General features: G+C 45.6%; 1 protein-coding gene across 4 annotated transcripts in view; it reads right to left on the bottom strand.

Annotated features, from left to right (window-relative positions):
- The window catches only part of ABR (ABR activator of RhoGEF and GTPase), a 152509-nt gene that overhangs the window by 10474 nt on the left and 123924 nt on the right, over window positions 1–18111 (bottom strand). For all 4 annotated transcript variants that reach the window (XM_058163985.1, XM_058163986.1, XM_058163987.1 and 1 more), the window contains 5 exons: window positions 12611–12670; window positions 9378–9487; window positions 7562–7701; window positions 6401–6535; window positions 918–1023 (listed from right to left, as the gene is read on the bottom strand). In XM_058163985.1, the coding sequence (XP_058019968.1) occupies window positions 918–1023; window positions 6401–6535; window positions 7562–7701; window positions 9378–9487; window positions 12611–12670 (551 nt within the window). The remainder of the gene's footprint in view (window positions 1–917; window positions 1024–6400; window positions 6536–7561; window positions 7702–9377; window positions 9488–12610; window positions 12671–18111) is intronic.

Here is an 18111-nt window from a genome sequence, read left to right as displayed (position 1 = left end):
AAATAAAATAAATAAATAAATAAAAAGAAGAAAAGTGAAAACAAGTAGAAAAAACGAGATATGCAAAAATTATCACCTTGTCAGTTAATTCTTAGTTGGGTAACTTTTAGCATGAATGACGGTCTTACGTCTTCCCATGGAGTGAACCAAGTCTTTGAGTTCTGCAGCTGTTCTAATGTGAAACCAAGATTGGATGATGGCTTCTATTAAAAGGTAAAGGTTCCCCTCGCACATACGTGCTAGTCATTCCCGACTCTAGGGGGCGGTGCTCATCTCCGTTTCAAAGCCGAAGAGCCAGCGCTGTCCGAAGACATCTCCGTGGTCATGTGGCCGGCATGACTCAATGCCAAAGGCGCACGGAACGCTGTTCCCTTCCCACCAAAGGTAGTCCCTACTTTTTCTACTTGCATTTTTACATGCTTTCAAAACTGCTAGGTTGGCAGAAGCTGGGATAAGTAACAGGAGCTCACCCTGTTACACGGCAGCACTAGCGATTCGAACCGCCGAGCTGCCGACCTTTCGATCGACAAGCTCAACATCCTAGCCCCTGATCCACCGCATCCCTTGGCTTCTTTTAACTGGGTTTTATTGCTGGGTCGCTTCTGACTAGCAAATTTCTTTAGTTGGCTCCATAGATTTTCAATGGGGTGAAGATCTGAGCTATTCCCAGGCCATTCTAGCAGTGGAATAGGATTCTCTTGAAACTCCAAGAAAAAAAAGTGGTGTTATTAGCCATCAAATCTCAAAAATACACTTTCCCCCAAAAGGTTTCCACAATTTTGGCCACCACTGTTAACTCGCTGGCAATCCCGAGAAGCTTCGAAGCGGAAGGGAGAGGGGGGGGGATGGAAAACGGGAATGTGCCAGGGAAATCAATGAAAACAAACAAACAAACCCCGAAAGAAGTAAAAACTCACCTTTTTAAGTGTTCTAGGAGGAAGAGGAAGGTGATGAGGTTGGGGTCCGGGAGGGAGCGTAGAAGATGCAGCATGCAGTTTTCCTTGGCCGAGGGATCCGATAACGCTGGGGGGGGAAAAAATAACAGGTGGAAATGAGAAAGGAAGTGGGTAGGGGGCTCCGGTAATTGCACCCCCCCTCCCAACCATCCATGTTCTGCGCCATTATTATTATTATTATTATTTATTTGATTTTTATACCGCCCTTCTCCCGAAGGACTCAGGGCGGTGTACAGGCAAGATAAAACCAACAATACAAATATACAGGTTAAAATACCATTTAAAAAACTTATTTAAAATTCGCCTGAAATTAAAATTATCGTGAACTAAAAACCCATGATATAGATTTAATAGTAAAGGAAAACTGCAATCACAGAAGCCGGAAATCAGTTCACCGGCCTTTATTATAGGTAGTTTTCAATTTATAACCATTCGTTTAGTGACCGTTCAAAGCTACAACAGCACCGATTTATGACCATTTTTCTCAAAGACCGTTGCAACATGCAGGCCGGCCACGTGATCAAAATTAAGATACCTTCGGACACTCAATCTATCAATCATTCAAATGAGAGCTGGAAGGGACCTTGGAGGTCTTCTAGCCCAACCCCTCTGCTCAAGCAGAGGTCCCTATAGAGAGCTGAAAGGGAGATTCGAGGTCTTCTAGTCCAGCCCCCTGCTCAAGCAGGAGACCCTATACCATCTCAAACAAGTGACTGTCCAGACTCTTCTTAAAAACCTTCAGTGATGAAGCATCCACAACTTCTGGTGGCAAGTTGTTCCATTGGTTAACTGTTCTGACGGTCGGGACGTTTCTCCTTAATTCCAGGTTGCTTCTCTCCTTTAAGGGGTTCCGTCCATTGCTTCTTTTCCTGCCTTCGGGTTCTTTGAAAAATAAGTTGACTCGTATTTATGACGGTCGCGGAGTCCCAGGGTCACGTGATCCCCTTTGGCGACCTTCTGACAAGCCAAGTCAATGGGGAAGCCAGATTCACTTAACAACCGTGTTGCTCACTTAACAATTGCAGGGATTTACTTAACAGCCGTGGCAAGAAAGATCGTAACATGGAGCAAAACTCATTTAACAACTGTCTCGTTTAGTGACGGAAATTTTGGGCTCAGTTGTGGTTGTGGATCAAAGGACTATCTCCTGTATATTAACTGAACTATTTTCAGGGTCTCCCAAATTCACAATCCAGTCTAAAACAATTAAACTGTTAGAAGCAAAACTAAAGTTAATTTATTTTATTCGTGATTAAAAGAGTTTTTAGCTTGAAGTCACATGACTGCATTTTACGTTTCTGCCTTAACCTTGGATTTAATTGCACTTTTTTGGGGCAAAAACAGCCCAGGGCAAAGAATGGACGGCAGCTCGGGAGTTCCAGGCTTCCATGACGGCCTTGGACCTGATTCGAGTAAATGATGGCCCTACGCACACAGGGGGAGGCATGCTCAATCAAATAAAATAAAAATAAATAAAATAAATAAATACTTTACAACAGTGGCGGTCGTAAACCACAGTTGTTAAAAGGAACCACAGTGTTTGTTTAACAGCTGCTGCGGGATGGATTATAAAAATGAGTTTGGTTACAACGATGACCCTGCCTTATAACTGTGAGAATTTATGACTACCAACTTGCCTTCCATTGAGGACCTGTATACTGCACGAATCAAGAAGAGGGCCGTGAAAATATTTGCAGATCCCTCGCATCCTGGACATAAACTGTTTCAACTCCTACCCTCAAAACGACGCTATAGAGCACTGCACACCAGAACAACTAGACACAAGAACAGTTTTTTCCCGAAGGCCATCACTCTGCTAAACAAATAATTCCCTCAACACTGTCAAACTATTCACTAAGTCTGCACTACTATTAATCTTCTCATCGTTCCCATCACCAATCTCTTTCCACTTATGACTGTATGACTATAACTTGTTGCTGGCAATCCTTATGATTTATATTGATATATTGACCATCAATTGTGTTGTAAATGTTGTACCTTGATGAAGGTATCTTTTCTTTTATGTACACTGAGAGCATATGCACCAAGACAAATTCCTTGTGTGTCCAATCACACTTGGCCAATAAAAATTCTATTCTAATTCTATTCTATTCTATTCTATAAACCTAACTGGCTGTAATTCTAGTTTGTTCGTTTTGTTTTAAGGGTCTGCCAGTCTCCTTAATTTATCATTCCCTGCTGGAGCAAACACACCAACCGATTTACAGTAGTGGCCAAAATTGTGGAAACCTTTTGGGAAAAGTGTATTTTCTAAAACCAGCTAATAATACCGCTTTTTTTGGGGGGGGGGGAGTAGTATCGTAAAATTATATATCAATGGAAAGATAATTTAATCCAGAATGCAATGCAACAACTTTGATGAAGGATTTGCTATTAGGATAGCAGGTACAGTATAAAGAAGAAAAGTGAAACGCGTAGAAAAAAAATGAGATATACAAAAATGATCACCAAAAAAAAAAAAAGAGAGATATAGAGAAATGATCCCCATGTCAGTTAATCCTTAATTGGGTCACCTTTAGCATGAATTAAGGCCTTACAACGTCCTCCCATGGAGTGAACCAAGACTTTGAATTCTGCAGCTGTTCTAATGTGAAACCAAGATTTGAATGATGGCTTCTATTAACTGGGTTTTATTGCTGGGTCCATTCTGATTTACAAGGTTCTTTAATTCCATAGATTTTCAATTGGGTGGAAGGTTTGGGCTATTCCCAGGCCATTCCAGCAGTGGAATAGGATTCTCTTGAAACTCCAAGAAAAGAAAAAAAAGTGGTGTTATTAGCCATCCAACCTCCAAAAGACACTTTTCCCAAAAGGTTTCCACGATTTTGGCCACGACTGTAATTCTGGAAACCTTTTAAGGCTGCAGATTTGCTAAATCCCCCACCAGATGCTGGATGGAAGGGAGGAGGGAGCAGACCCAGCCAATCAGGAAGCAGCACACTGCCGACAGATGTTGTTGATTTTAAAGCAAGCCAGCCCGTTTCGGAGTAAACAACTGCAGCAGAAAGGAAGAAATCCCTTATTTTACAGCTAGTCCTCAACATACGACTACAGTGGAGCCCGAAACTTTCTGTTGCTAAGTGAGCAGGTTTTGATCCATTATTATGACCTTTCTTGCCACGGTTGTTAAGTGAATCGCTATAGTTGTTGTTAGTCAAATGGTTGTTAAGCAAACCCGGCTTCCTCACTGACTTTATTTATTTTATTTATTTATTTATTTATCAAACTTCTATACCGCCCTTCTCCCGAAGGACTCAGGGCGGTGTACAGCCTTCATTTAAAACAATTAATATACATATTAAAATAACCATTAAAAAACTTATTCAATAAAAGGCCAAATTAAAACCGTCGATTGACCATAAAAATACCCAATAAAATTACCATTAAAAGTTTAAAATTTAAATTTAGAATTTAAAAAGTTAGGCCAGTCCTGCTTGTATAAATAAATAAGTTTTCAGTTCCCGGCGGAAGGTCCGAAGGTCAGGCAATTGGCGTAAACCGGGGGGAAGTTCGTTCCAGAGGGTAGGTGCTCCCACAGAGAAGGACCTTCCCCTGGGGGCCGCCAGCCGACACTGCTTGGCGGACGGCACCCTGAGAAGGTCCTCTCTGTGAGAGCGTACGGGTCGGTGGGAGGCATGTGGTAACAGCAGGTGGTCCCGTAAGTATCCGGGCCCTAAGCCATGGAGCGCTTTGAAGGTGGTAACCAAAACCTTAAAGCGCACCCGGAAGACCACAGGTAGCCAGTGCAGTCTGCGCAGGAGCGGTGTTACCCGGGAGCAACGCGGTGCTCCCTCAATCACCCGCGCAGCTGCATTCTGGACTAACTGCAGTCTCCGGGTACATTTCAAAGGTAGCCCCATGTAGAGAGCATTGCAATAATCCAGTCGAGAAGTGACGAGAGCATGAGTGACCGTGCATAAGGCATCCCGGTCAAGAAAGGGGCGCAACTGGCGGACCAGGCGGACCTGGTAAAAAGCTCTCCTGGAGACGGCCGCCAAGTGATCTTCAAACGACAGCCGTTCATCCAGGAGAACGCCCAAGTTGCGCACCCTTTGTCGGGTGCTTGTCGGAAGGTCGCAGAAGGGGATCGCGTGGCCCCGGGACACTGCGACTGTCATAAATACGAGTCAGTGGCCAAGCATCTGAATTTTGACTACGGGGATGCTGCAACGGTCGTTAAGTGTGACAACTGGCCATAAGTCACTTTTTTTCAGTGCCGCTGTGACTTCGAATGGTCACTAAACAAACTGTCGTAAGTCGAGGTCTGCCTGTACTAATGCAAACTTTTCCCAAAATGAGATTGGATATGCTTTGGTTTAGAGCAGGGGTCTCCAAACTTTAAGACTTTAAGATTTGTGGACTTCAACTCCCAGAATTCCTCAGCCAGCTTTGCTTGAAGACTTGCGGCTTTCAACTCCCAGAATTCCCCAGCCAGCTTTGCTTGAAGACTTGTGGACTTCAACTCCCAGAATTCCTCAGCCAGCTTTGCTTGAAGACTTGTGGCCTTCAACTCCCAGAATTCCTCAGCCAGCTTTGCTTGAAGACTTGTGGCCTTCAACTCCCAGAATTCCCCAGCCAGCTTTGCTTGAAGACTTGTGGCCTTCAACTCCCAGAATTCCTCAGCCAGCTTTGCTTGAAGACTTGTGGCCTTCAACTCCCAGAATTCCTCAGCCAGCTTTGCTTGAAGACTTGTGGCCTTCAACTCCCAGAATTCCCCAGCCAGCTTTGCTTGAAGACTTGTGGACTTCAACTCCCAGAATTCCTCAGCCAGCTTTGCTTGAAGACTTGTGGCCTTCAACTCCCAGAATTCCCCAGCCAGCTTTGCTTGAAGACTTGTGGCCTTCAACTCCCAGAATTCCTCAGCCGGCTTTGCTTGAAGACTTATGGCCTTCAATTCCCAGAATTCCTCAGCCGGCTTTGCTTGAAGACTTGTGGCCTTCAACTCCCAGAATTCCTCAGCCAGCTTTGCTTGAAGACTTGTGGACTTCAACTCCCAGAATTCCCCAACCATCTTTACTTGAAGACTTCTGGACTTCAACTCCCAGAATTCCTCAGCCAGCTTTGCTTGAAGACTTGTGGACTTCAACTCCCAGAATTCCTCAGCCAGCTTTGCTTGAAGACTTGTGGACTTCAACTCCCAGAATTCCTCAGCCAGCTTTGCTTGAAGACTTGTGGACTTCAACTCCCAGAATTCCTCAGCCAGCTTTGCTTGAAGACTTGCGGCCTTCAACTCCCAGAATTCCCCAGCCAGCTTTGCTTGAAGACTTCTGGACTTCAACTCCCAGAATTCCTTCTGGGAGTTGAAGGGCACAAGTCTTAAAATTGCCAAGTTTGGAGACTCCTGGTTTAGAGTCTTGAGCTGCAAAATGTGACACCCTCTAGCATCCCCCCACCAAAAGATATAAGTGGAGGGAAGTCCTTACCGATGCCTTGCATAAAAGTCGGATAGAGCCGGTCTGTGAGGAGGGGCTCCGGCAGTTCGCGGAAGTACAGCTTCAGGGTCCCCGCGATGGCGTTGATATCCATGTCGCTCAGCATCACCAGGATATCTTTGCTGTCTAGGGTTCAAATGAAGTCTGGGGTTAGAACAGTTGTGTCCCAAGGTTGGCAAATTCCACTCCCAGAATTCCCCAGCCAGCCATACTTTAAGATGGGTGGACTTCCACTCCCGGAATTCCCCAACCAGACACCAAGCATCTAAAAGAAGCTGGCTGTGGGGAATTCTGGAAGTCCATGCATCTTAAAATGCCTCAGGTTGGAAAAGACTGGTTTTAGAGGCAGTCCATCTCAAAATTTCAGCCCCAAACAATTGGCGAGCTTGAAGAGCTGTTGGCCCAATTTGAAGCCACCCACATGGAGCGTGAGCATGCCATGTGCCATCATTTGCATACTTCCAAGATAGAAAGGAAGGAAGAGAAAGGAGGAAGGAAGGAAGGAAAGGGAGGGAAGGAGAGAGGAAGAGAAGGAAGGGGAGGGAGGAAGGAGAGAGGAAGAGAAGGAAGGGGAGGGAGGGAGGAAGGATGGGAAGGAAGGAAGGAAGGGAAGGGAAGGGAGGGAGGAAGAGAAGGAAGGACGAGAAGGAAGAAAGGAAGGAAGGAAGGGGGGGGAGGGAGGGAGGGAGGAAGGAAGGATGAGAACGAAGGAAGGAAGAGAAGGGAGGAAGGAAGGAAGAGAAGGGAGGGAGGGAGGGTGGAAGGAAGGAAGAGGACGGAGGGAGGAAGAGAAGGAAGGAAGGAAGAGAAGGAAGGATGAGAAGGAAGGAAGGAAGGAAGGGGAGGGAGGAAGGAAGGAAGGAAGAGAAGGGAGGAAGGAAGGAAGAGAAGGGAGGGAGGGAGGGTGGAAGGAAGGATGAGAAGGGAGGGAGGAAGGAAGGAAGAGGACGGAGGGAGGAAGAGAAGGGAGGGAGGGTGGAAGGAAGGATGAGAAGGAAGGAAGAGGACGGAGGGAGGAAGAGAAGTAAGGAAGGAAGGAAGGGGAGGGAGGGAGGGAGGAAGAGAAGAAAGGATGGAAGGACGAAGGGAGAGAGGGAGGGAGAAAGGAAGGAAGGAAGGAAGAGAGGGAGGGAGGGAGGGAGGGAAACTCACTGGAATCAAAGGCGGCTTTCAAGGCCTGGATGTCGGTGGCCACCCCTGAGATCCGGTAGATGCCGACTTCGTCAATGCCCCGTTTCTCCACCTCCTCCACACACTGGCGCACAACGTAGGGGATCTTGGATCGCTCACGCCTGGGGGGGAAAAAGAGAACGTGGCGTTTCAGGGAGCCCCAGGAATTCTGCCAAAAGTGCCCCAGCAACTTTGAGCTATGTGGACTTCAACTCCCAGAATTCCCCAGCTTTATTATTTTTAGAAATAATTCATGGTGGTAGACCTCTTTCCCCCTGCAACAACAACAACCCTGTAAGGTGGGATGAGCTGAGAGAGGGACCAGCTGCTTTCATGCCTAAGGCGGGACTAGAGCTCATCGTCTTCTGCTGATTGGCCCAAAGTTACTTAATTGGCTTTCATGCCTAAGGCGGGACTAGAGCTCATCGTCTTCTGCTGATTGGCCCAAAGTTAATTGGCTTTCATGCCTAAGGCGGGACTAGAACTCATCATCTCCTGCTGATTGGCCCAAAATTAATTGGCTTTAATGCCTTAGGCGGGCCTAGAACTCATCGTCTCCTGCTGATTGGCCCAAAATTAATTGGCTTTCATGCCTAAGGCGGGACTAGAACTCACCATCTCCTGCTGATTGGCCCAAAGTTATCTAATTGGCTTTCATGCCTAAGGTGGAGCTAGAACTCACCGTCTCCTAGCCTGGTGCCTGAACCACTAGATAAACTGGCTCTTCATATATATTCCCGAAATATATTGTTTCTCTGTTGCACCTCCCCACATCCCACATACACACCCACCCACTCATTTTTCTTGCTCGGCGTCTAAGCCCCCAGAGTCCGTTCTTAGACTGGGATTCCTGATGCACAGTCACTCATGCCCTCGTCACTTCCCGTCTGGACTACTGCAACGCTCTCTACATGGGGCTCCCCTTGAAGAGCACCAGGAGACTTCAACTGGCACAGAATGCGGCTGGGCGGGTGATATAACACCAATCCTGCGCAGGCTGCACTGGCTTCCGGTGGTCTTCCGGGTGCAATCCAAGGTGTTGGTTACCACCTTTAAAGCGCTCCATGGCATAGGACCGGGTTATTTACGGGATCGCCTGCTGCTACCGGCGGCCTCCCATCGACCAGTGCGCTCCCATAGGGAGGGTCTCCTCAGGGTGCCGTCGGCCAGGCAATGTCGGCTGGCGACCCCCAGCGGGAGGGCCTTCTCTGTGTGGGCACCAACCCTCTGGAATGAGCTACCACCGGGTATTCGCCAACTCCCTGATCTCCGGACCTTTCGACGCAAGCTGAAAACATTTCTGTTTCATCGCGCAGGACTGGTCTAATGGTTTTAAATGGGGTTTTTATTGGTTTATTGATTTTAAATGGTCCAGCCAATCTTGAATTTTTTGTTTTTAAACTGGTTTTAACTTTTATATTGATTGTTTTATTTTGGCTGTAAACCACCCTGAGTCCTTCAGGAGAAGGACGGTATAGAATTATTTTTTTTTTTAATTTGCATTTATATCCCGCCCTTCTCCGAAGACTCAGGGCGGCTTACACTATGTCAAGCAATAGTCTTCATCCATTTGTATATTATATACAAAGTCAACTTATTGCCCCCAACAATCTGGGTCCTCATTTTACCTACCTGATAAAGGACGGAAGGCTGAGTCAACCTTGGGCCTGGTGGGACTAGAACTTGCAGTAATTGCAAGCAGCTGTGTTAATAACAGACTGTCTTAGCAGTCTGAGCCACCAGAGGCCCAGTATTTAAATAAATTTAAATAATAAATAAATAAATAAAATAAACCTACTTAGTGACCACGCTGATTTTGACTCCGAAGACCCCGGTCTGCTTTTTCGAGGGGGTCCTCTTGAGGCTCATATCCCGGCTGGTGAATTTCATGGAAAATTCTACTTTCACCTTGGAGGAAAAAAACAACAACAACAAACAAACTCAGACCAATCAGGAAAATCGCAGATTGCAAAATATTATTATTTATTTATTTTATTATTTTATTTATTCATATTTATATACCGCCCTATCTCCCTAAGGACTCAGGGCGGTTCACAGGCAAAATAAAAATACATATAGGATACAAAATAAAACATCAGATTAAAAAACTTATTCAACATAGCCCAATAGTTAAAAATAACAATATACACAATAAAACCCAGTTAAAACCCATATAAATTTAAAACCTAGTCCAGTCCTGCGCAGATGAATAAATATGTTTTAAGCTCGCGGCGGAAGGTTCGGAGGTCCGGAAGTTGGCGAAGTCCTGGGGGAAGCTCGTTCCAGAGGGTGGGAGCCCCCACAGAGAAGGCCCTTCCCCTGGGGGTCGCCAGACGGCACTGTCTCGCTGACGGCACCCTGAGGAGTCCCTCTCTGTGAGAGCGCACGGGTCGGTGAGAGGTATTCGGTAGCAGCAGGCGGTCCCGTAGGTAACCCGGCCCTATGCCATGGAGCGCTTTGAAGATCATTACCAAGACCTTGAAGCACACCTGGAAGACCACAGGCAGCCAGTGCAGTCTGCGCAGGAGAGGTGTTACATGGGCACCCCGAGGGGCTCCCTCTATCACCCGCGCAGCCGCATTCTGGACTAACTGGAGCCTCCGGGTGCTCTTCAAGGGGAGCCCTATGTAGAGAGCATTGCAGTAATCCAGACGAGATGTCACGAGAGCATGAGTGACCGTGCACAAGGCATCCCGATCAAGGAAGGGGCGCAACTGCCGAACCAGGCGAACCTGGTAAAAAGCTCTCCTGGAGACGGCCGTCAAATGATCTTCAAAAGACAGCCGTTCATCCAGGAGAACGCCCAGATTGCGCACCCTCTCCATTGGGGCCAATAACTCGCCCCCGACAGTCAGCCGTGGACTCAGCTGACTGTACCGGGGTGCCGGCATCCACAGCCACTCTGTCTTGGAGGGATTGAGCTTGAGCCTGTTTCTCCCCATCCAGACCCGTACGGCTTCCAGACACCAGGACAGCACCTCAATAGCTTCGTTGGCAAAAACGAAGCATTCCTGGTTACTGGTGGTCCTCAACTTATGACCGCAGTTGGAACTGGGATTTCCGTTGCTCAGAACGGCGGTTGCTAGTCGAGTCATGTCTGATTTCACAGACAATCCTTGACTTACAACAATTTCGTTTAGTGACCGTTCAAAATTGCAAAGGCACTGAAAAACATAACTTAGGACCGTTTTTCACACTTACGACCGTTGCCGCCTCCCCGTGGTCACACGATCAAAATTCAGACACTCAAATTCATATTTATGACGGTTGCAGTGTCCCGGGGTCACGTGATCCCGTTTTGTGACCTTCTGAGAAGCCAAGTCCATAAGGAACCCGGATTCACTGAATAACTAACTTATCAAGGTTAAGATCATCTGCAGTGATTCACTTAAGGGTGGCAAGAAAGGTCCTAAAATGGGGCAAAACCCACTTAACCAATGTCTCACTTAACAACGGAAATTTTGAGCTCCATTGTGGTCGTAAGTCAAGAATTACATGTACAACCTTTTTTTTTGACACCGTCGTTAAGCGAATCACACTAAGCAGATCCACAACCAGGATGCCTTAGATTATACAGGCAGTCCTTGACTTAGGACCACAGCTGAGTTGAAAATTTCTGTTGCTAAGTGAGTTTTGCTCAATTTTCCGACCTTTTTTGCCACAGTTGTTAAGTGAATCACTGCAGTTGCTAAGTTAGTAACACGGATGTTAATTGAAGCCAGATTCACTTAACATCCGTGGATGTTGGACTTGGCTTGTCAGACGGTCACAAAAGGAGATCGCATAACCCTGGGGGGACACCGCGACCGTCATAAATAGGAGTCGGTTGCCAAGCGTCCAAATTCTGATTATGTAGCTTCTGTGATGGACATAAGTGCGAGGACTGGTCATAAGTCCCTTTTTCAGTAGCATTGTAACTTTGAACGGTCACTAAATGAGTGGTTGTGACTGTTGAAAGTTACAATGGCGCTGAAAAGAGGGACTTGCGACCGGTTCTCGCACTTATGTCTCTCACAGGAGCTACATATCATGTAATCAGAATGTGCACAATTTCAAGATTGGAAGGAAGGAAGGAAGGAAAAAGAGAAGAGGGAGGGAAAAAGGAGGGAGGGAGGGAAGGAAGGAAGGAAGGAAGGAAGAAGAAAAGAGGGAGGGAAGAAGGAGGGAGGGAGGGAAGGAAGGAAGAAAGAGAGGGGGGAGGGAAGAAGGAGGGAAGGAAGGAAGGAGAAAGAGAGGAGGGAGGAAAGAAGGAAGGAAGGAAGAAGAAAGAGGAGGGAGGAAAGAAGGAAGGAAGGAGAAAGAGGAGGGAGGAAAGAAGGAAGGAAGGAGAAGAGGAGGAAGGAAGAAGGAGGAGGAGGGAAGAAAGGAAGGAGAAGAGGAGGAGGAAGAAGGAGGAGAGAGGAAGGAAGAAGGAAGAGGAAGGAAGGAGAAAGAGGAGGGAGGAAGGAGGAGGGAGGAAGGAAGGAGGAAGGAAGGAAGAAGGAGAAAGAGGAGGGAGGAAGGAAGGAAGAAGAAGAGGAGGAGGAAGAAGGAGGAGGAAGGAAGGAAGGAGGAGGAGGAAGGAAGGAAGGAAGAAGAGGAAAGAAGGAGGAGGAGGGAAGAAGGAGGAGAAGGAGGAGGAAAGAAGGAGGGAGAGAGGGAAGGAAAGAAGGAAGAGGAAGGAAGGAGAAAGAGGAGGGAGGAAGGAGGGAGGGGAGGAAGGAAGGAGGAAAGGAAGGAAAGAAGGAGACAGAGAGGAGGGAGGAAGGAAGGAAGAAGAAAGAGGAGGGAGGAAAGAAGGAGGGAGGGAAGGAAGGAAGGAGGGAGGGAAGGAAGGAAGGAAGAAGAAAGAGGAAAGAAGGAGGGAGGGAGGGAAAGAAGGAGGAGAAGGAAAGAAGGAGAAAGAGAGGAGGGAGGGAGGGAAGAAAGGAAGGAAAATTCTGATGACAAGATACGGGGCCCCATATCATACCCAGAGGAAGGGGGAGGCTCTCCAGGAAGGGATGGGAAAAACCGAAATGGGGTGACCAGCCCCCCATCTTACTGACTTACTCCGTTCATCTCAATCACATCAACCTGCCAGTTCTTGGTCTGCACCGTCTGCGGCTCCAGCTACAAAGAGAGAAAGAAAAAACAAACAATATGACAAAAATTAGACCCTCCCATTGCTCGCTCTGGTTTCTGGCCGCTTTGCAAATAAAAGACCAATATATATATATATATATATTGCAAAGAGAAGGAGCGTAAAAGCTTTTGAAGAAAAAATCAACAGCCTAACTAAAATTTCTGCAGGAGTTAATAAATTATCCAGGGTATAAATAAGAGGGTGTTACTCGGGGATGAAATCTAGCAGGTTCTGGAGAACCGGTAGCGGAAATTTTGAGTAGTTCGGAGAACCGGCAAATGCCACCTTTGGCTGGCCCCAGAGTGAGGTAGGAATGGAGATTTTGCAGTATCCTTCCTCTGCCACGCCCACAGAACCGCTAATTTAAAAAATTGGATTTCTTAGCTGATTCTGAATTTAATAACAGCAGCAAGACTGTTGATTGGACAATACTGGAAGAAAGAAGAGGTACCTACAATAGAAGAATGGATACTGAAAGTCATTAATTTGGCTGAGATGGCTAAAATCTCAGCTTTTTTAAAAGACAATACGCAGGAAAGATATTTAATTGAATGGAAAAAATGGATTGATTATCTACAAAATAGATATCAGATTAAGAAATATCAGATTGCCTTTGAATAATTAGAAAGTTATTTTATGTAATGGGGGGGTTGGGAGATGAAAAGCTTTGGATGAGGTCAATTGGATTGGAAGGGAAAATTTTATTCTATGTTTGGTTTATGTATAACAATACCTTGTGATTGACCGGGAAGCCGGGGAGTGAGGGGAAGGGTTTTCTGGGAGGAGGGAAAAGGGGGGAAAATGTTTTTGTTTTTTTTTAAACTCTTTCAATAAAAAAAAAATTGGATTTCAATAAGGGATAATGGGACAAGAAGGAGATATATATATATATATATATTATAAGGATATATTATAAGGAGAGTTAAGGGAAAATGTAAACAATAGAAGACTACCGTTATGGAACTCTTGTAAAAAGGGAATATATGTTTTGCGTTTTGTGTTTGTCATATTGTGGTTCTTTTATAAATAAATAAATAAATAAATAAAATTGGATTTCACTACTGGTGTTACTGATATGTGTTTGGGTAGATATACACTTTCTCCTGAGAGCAGGTCACAGAATTTCATTTTTAACAGGGGCAGGTGTGCTTGCAGTAGAAAAACGACAATAAAGTGATCTGATCGGATCCGATCTTATCCTATCATTTTATCTTAAATAAAAATAGAAATTAAAAAAATCCTATTCTATTATATCCTATCCTGTCCTGTCCTCTTATCTTATAATACTTAGTTACAATTTAAATTATTTTAAAACAATATTCATGTGATAATTTATTGTAGAACAGGTTCCACGAACTCGAAATATATGACCATCTGTTGGAATAAAGTGGGCTTTTTATAAATGCAAATTCTGAAGTTGTAAGTGCCTGGGCTTTTACAGTTTGGCTCACTTAACGACCGTGGTGATTTTAACAACCGTGGCAAGAGAGGTCGTAAAACAGGACAAAACTCACTGAACAACTGTCTCGCTTAACCAGGCAGATTTGGCGCTCAATTGTGGCCATAAGTCAAGGGCTACCTGTATTGGACTTACGACCGCAATCGATCCCAAGATTCCTGTTGCTAATTGAGACAGTTGTCCTGTTTTATGACCTTTCTTGCCACCATTGTTAAGGGAATCACTGCAGTTATTGAGTGAGTCAGACGGTTGTTAAGTTGTTGTGACTCGTCCTCCCTCCTCTCCTCAGCCGTGCCCCTCCCGTCTCCAACCGGGCCTTTTATCAGACTCCGAGTCTGATAATGAAGATGAACGGCCCGTCATGACTCCAGCCCCCCAGCCCTGGCCCCATGCCCGAAGAGGATTCAAGGAGTGAAAGGACAAGCCTGATAAACCTCACTCATACAGCGTGTGTTCCTTTGGCTCAGGCTTCAGAGCAGGAAGCCAGCCAGGTGGTGGAATTACCCGGGCCTACTCCCTCTGACCCCTCCCTTTCCCAGACGCTGGCAGCAGATCCAGCTGAAGACCATTCAGGGTGGGAGGACCCTCACTTCCGGAGATCTGAGAGGCGACGCCAGCAGAAGGAAGGGTGGGGCAGGCCTGGATAAACGCTGAGTCATGGAGCCACACCTCACAGCCTATATAAAGGACCTGCTTTTGGCATTCCAACCTTGAGTCAATCAAAGTCTTATCTAGTTTGCTGATACCGGACCCTATCGCTGAAGTCACAACTTGGACTCCTGCCTGCCCTGAGAAACCTCGAAGGAACTTGGGAAGCTGCAGAGGCTTCGTCGCCAAGTTTGTTACGGACTTCCTTGACTCGTTCGTCGGAGTGGGGGTGGGACACGACATAAGTGAACCTGGCTTCCCCACTAACTTTGCTTGACATGAGGTCACAAAAGGGGGGGTCATGTGACCCTGGGAACACCGCAACCGTCGTAAGTACATGTCAGTTGTCAAGCCTCTGAATTTTGATCCCATGATCCTGGGGAACGAGGCCACGGTCGAAAGTGTGAAAGACATCCGTAAGTCTTTTCTTTCAGCTCCGTCGTAACTTCGAACAAGCCACTGAACGAACGGTTGTAAGTCGAGGACTTCCTATATTTAACAACCGAAGGCACCTAAGGGGACTCAACTGCCACCCTCCACCCCTGCAGTGTAGTCTTAGGAAAGAGGGATCCGGTTTTAAGGAGCTGCAGATGGGAGATGCAAAAATCTCTTTTAACAACGAAAAGAAAAACCAATCCAACAATTTGGACAATTCCCTTCGGGCCGAGTAGGAATTTCCGAGGAACGTTGCAAACGGACAAGTGAGGCCTATTTTATTGGAATAATTTTGGCCACTGCAGGAAACACCTGGATGGACGAGGAGCGTGTTGTGTTTACAACAGAAGGGAAAAAATAGAAATGCCATTAAATTTGAATAAATAAAATAAATAAATAAATATGCAGGAATTTTGCTGGCTAATAGCTAGAAATTCAGAGTTTGCGGCTGCTTTTCTTCCCTCTCTCTCCCCCCGCCCACCCTTGTCCCCAAACTTCCCCACATCTGTTCCTTGGCCTCCCTAACACAATTGTTTTAATTGAAACACACACACACACAACCCTGCGTCTCACACCATGAGATGATAAACCCATAAATACAACGAGTTTCGGACCACAAACGAGCGCGATTGAGCTCTACATTCCGCCGTTAAGCAAGACATCGGTTCACTGAGTTGCGGCCCTTTTTTTTTTGTTTAACAACCTTGCTTGCCACGGTTGCTAAGTGAACCACTTGGCGCTTGTTAAGCCACTAACGCGGTCGTTAAAGTGAATCTGACGTGTCCCCCGTCCCCCCACTGACTCTCCGCTCATCAAAAGGTCATCAAAAGGAGTCCGCTCAAGAAGCCAAGCGGCCGAATTTGGATCACGTGACCACAGGGAGGCTGCGACGGTCGTTAAGTGAGACAAATGATCGTCGATGGTTGTTGTTTTTTTTCCAGCGCCATTGTAGCTTTGGTCACTAAATGAACTGTTGTAAGTCGAGGACTGCCTAAATTCAAGCTGCAGACTGCCCCACCCTCCCTCTTTTCAGCCAAGAGCTGAGCTCTTCCTTGCTTCTCCAAGCTGGCGCTCCAAGGAGATTCTGTCTTCTTAAGGACGAGAAACCGTCGAAAGGATAAGAATTTGGTGGATTATTCAAAATGTCCTGAAGAAAGATGGCACTTAGATCCCAAAAAATTATCATGTATGTATCCTAATATCCAAGCGAAATGTTGGAGGTGTGATTGTGATGACGCTACATATTTTCATATTTGGTGGACTTGCAAGAAAATTAAGGTCTTTTGGATAAGAATTTGGTGGATTATTCAAAATGTACTGAAGAAGAAGATAAAGTTCCTGCCACAATTTTTCCTTTTGGGAATTATAACGGATTGTACAGGGATTGAGACTAAATTGATTCTGAATTTAATAACAGCAGCAAGACTGTTGATTGGACAATACTGGAAGAAAGAAGAGATACCTACAATAGAAGAATGGATACTGAAAGTCATTAATTTGGCTGAGATGGCTAAAATCTCAGCTTTTTTGAAAGACAATACGCAGGAAAGATATTTAATTGAATGGAAAAATGGATTGATTATCTACAAAACAGATATCAGATTAAGAAATATCAGATTGCCTTTGAATAATTAGAAAGTTATTTTATGTAATGGGAGGGGTTGGGAGATGAAAAGCTTTGGATGTGGTTATTTGGATTGGAAGGAAAATTTTATTCTATGTTTGGTTTATGTATAACAATACCTTGTGATTGACCGGGAAGCGGGGGAGGGGGAAGGGGTTTTTGGGAGGGAGGGAGGAGGAAAGGAAAGGGGAAAATGTTTTGTTTGTTAAAACTTTTCAATAAAAAAATGTCCTGAAGATAAAGTTCCTGCCACAATTTTTCCTTTTGGGAATTATAACGGATTGTACAGGGATTGAGACTAAATTGATTCTGAATTTAATAACAGCAGCAAGACTGTTGATTGGACAATACTGGAAGAAAGAAGAGATACCTACAATAGAAGAATGGATACTGAAAGTCATTAATTTGGCTGAGATGGCTAAAATCTCAGCTTTTTTGAAAGACAATACGCAGGAAAGATATTTAATTGAATGGAAAAAATGGATTGATTATCTACAAAACAGATATCAGATTAAGAAATATCAGATTGCCTTTGAATAATTAGAAAGTTATTTTATGTAATGGGAGGGGTTGGGAGATGAAAAGCTTTGGATGTGGTTATTTGGATTGGAAGGAAAATTTTATTCTATGTTTGGTTTATGTATAACAATACCTTGTGATTGACCGGGAAGCGGGGGAGGGGGAAGGGGTTTTTGGGAGGGAGGGAGGAGGAAAGGAAAGGGGAAAAAATGTTTTTGTTTGTTAAAACTTTTTCAATAAAAAAAAAAAGAGAGAGAGAAACGGTCGAAAGGACTTCAAGAAACTTTGATTCTCATGCCTGGGGGGATATTTCTGGAGAAAGCTCCCAAAATAAAGCCCGAAAGGCCACCGTGTCCACACGGCCCCGAGGACGGCTGACGGTCCCCCTGGGAAAGCTGGCCAGGCCGCTTCTGGAAAGCTCCTCCAGGCCTGCTTTGAAGGAGCAGCAGCTCAGCATTTTGGGTTGACCTCCCTGAAGGATGAAGAGATCCGACAGGAGACAGAATTAACAGATTTTGAAGGGACCCTGGAGGTCTCCTAGTCCAGCCCCCTGCTCAAGCAGGAGACCATTTCAGAAAGGTGGCTGTCCAGTCTCTTCTTAAAAACCTCCAGGGGATGGAGCGTCCACAACTTCTGGTGGCAAGCTGTTCCACTGGTTAACTGTCCTCACTGTTAGGAAGTTTCTCCTCAATTCCAGGTTGCTTCTCTCCTTGGTGAGTTTCTATCCGTTGCTGCTTCTTCAG

Source organism: Ahaetulla prasina, chromosome 1, assembly GCF_028640845.1.
Source record: "Ahaetulla prasina isolate Xishuangbanna chromosome 1, ASM2864084v1, whole genome shotgun sequence".
Classification (NCBI taxonomy): Eukaryota; Metazoa; Chordata; class Lepidosauria; order Squamata; family Colubridae; genus Ahaetulla; species Ahaetulla prasina.
This window is presented reverse-complemented; position numbering and strand designations above follow the sequence as displayed.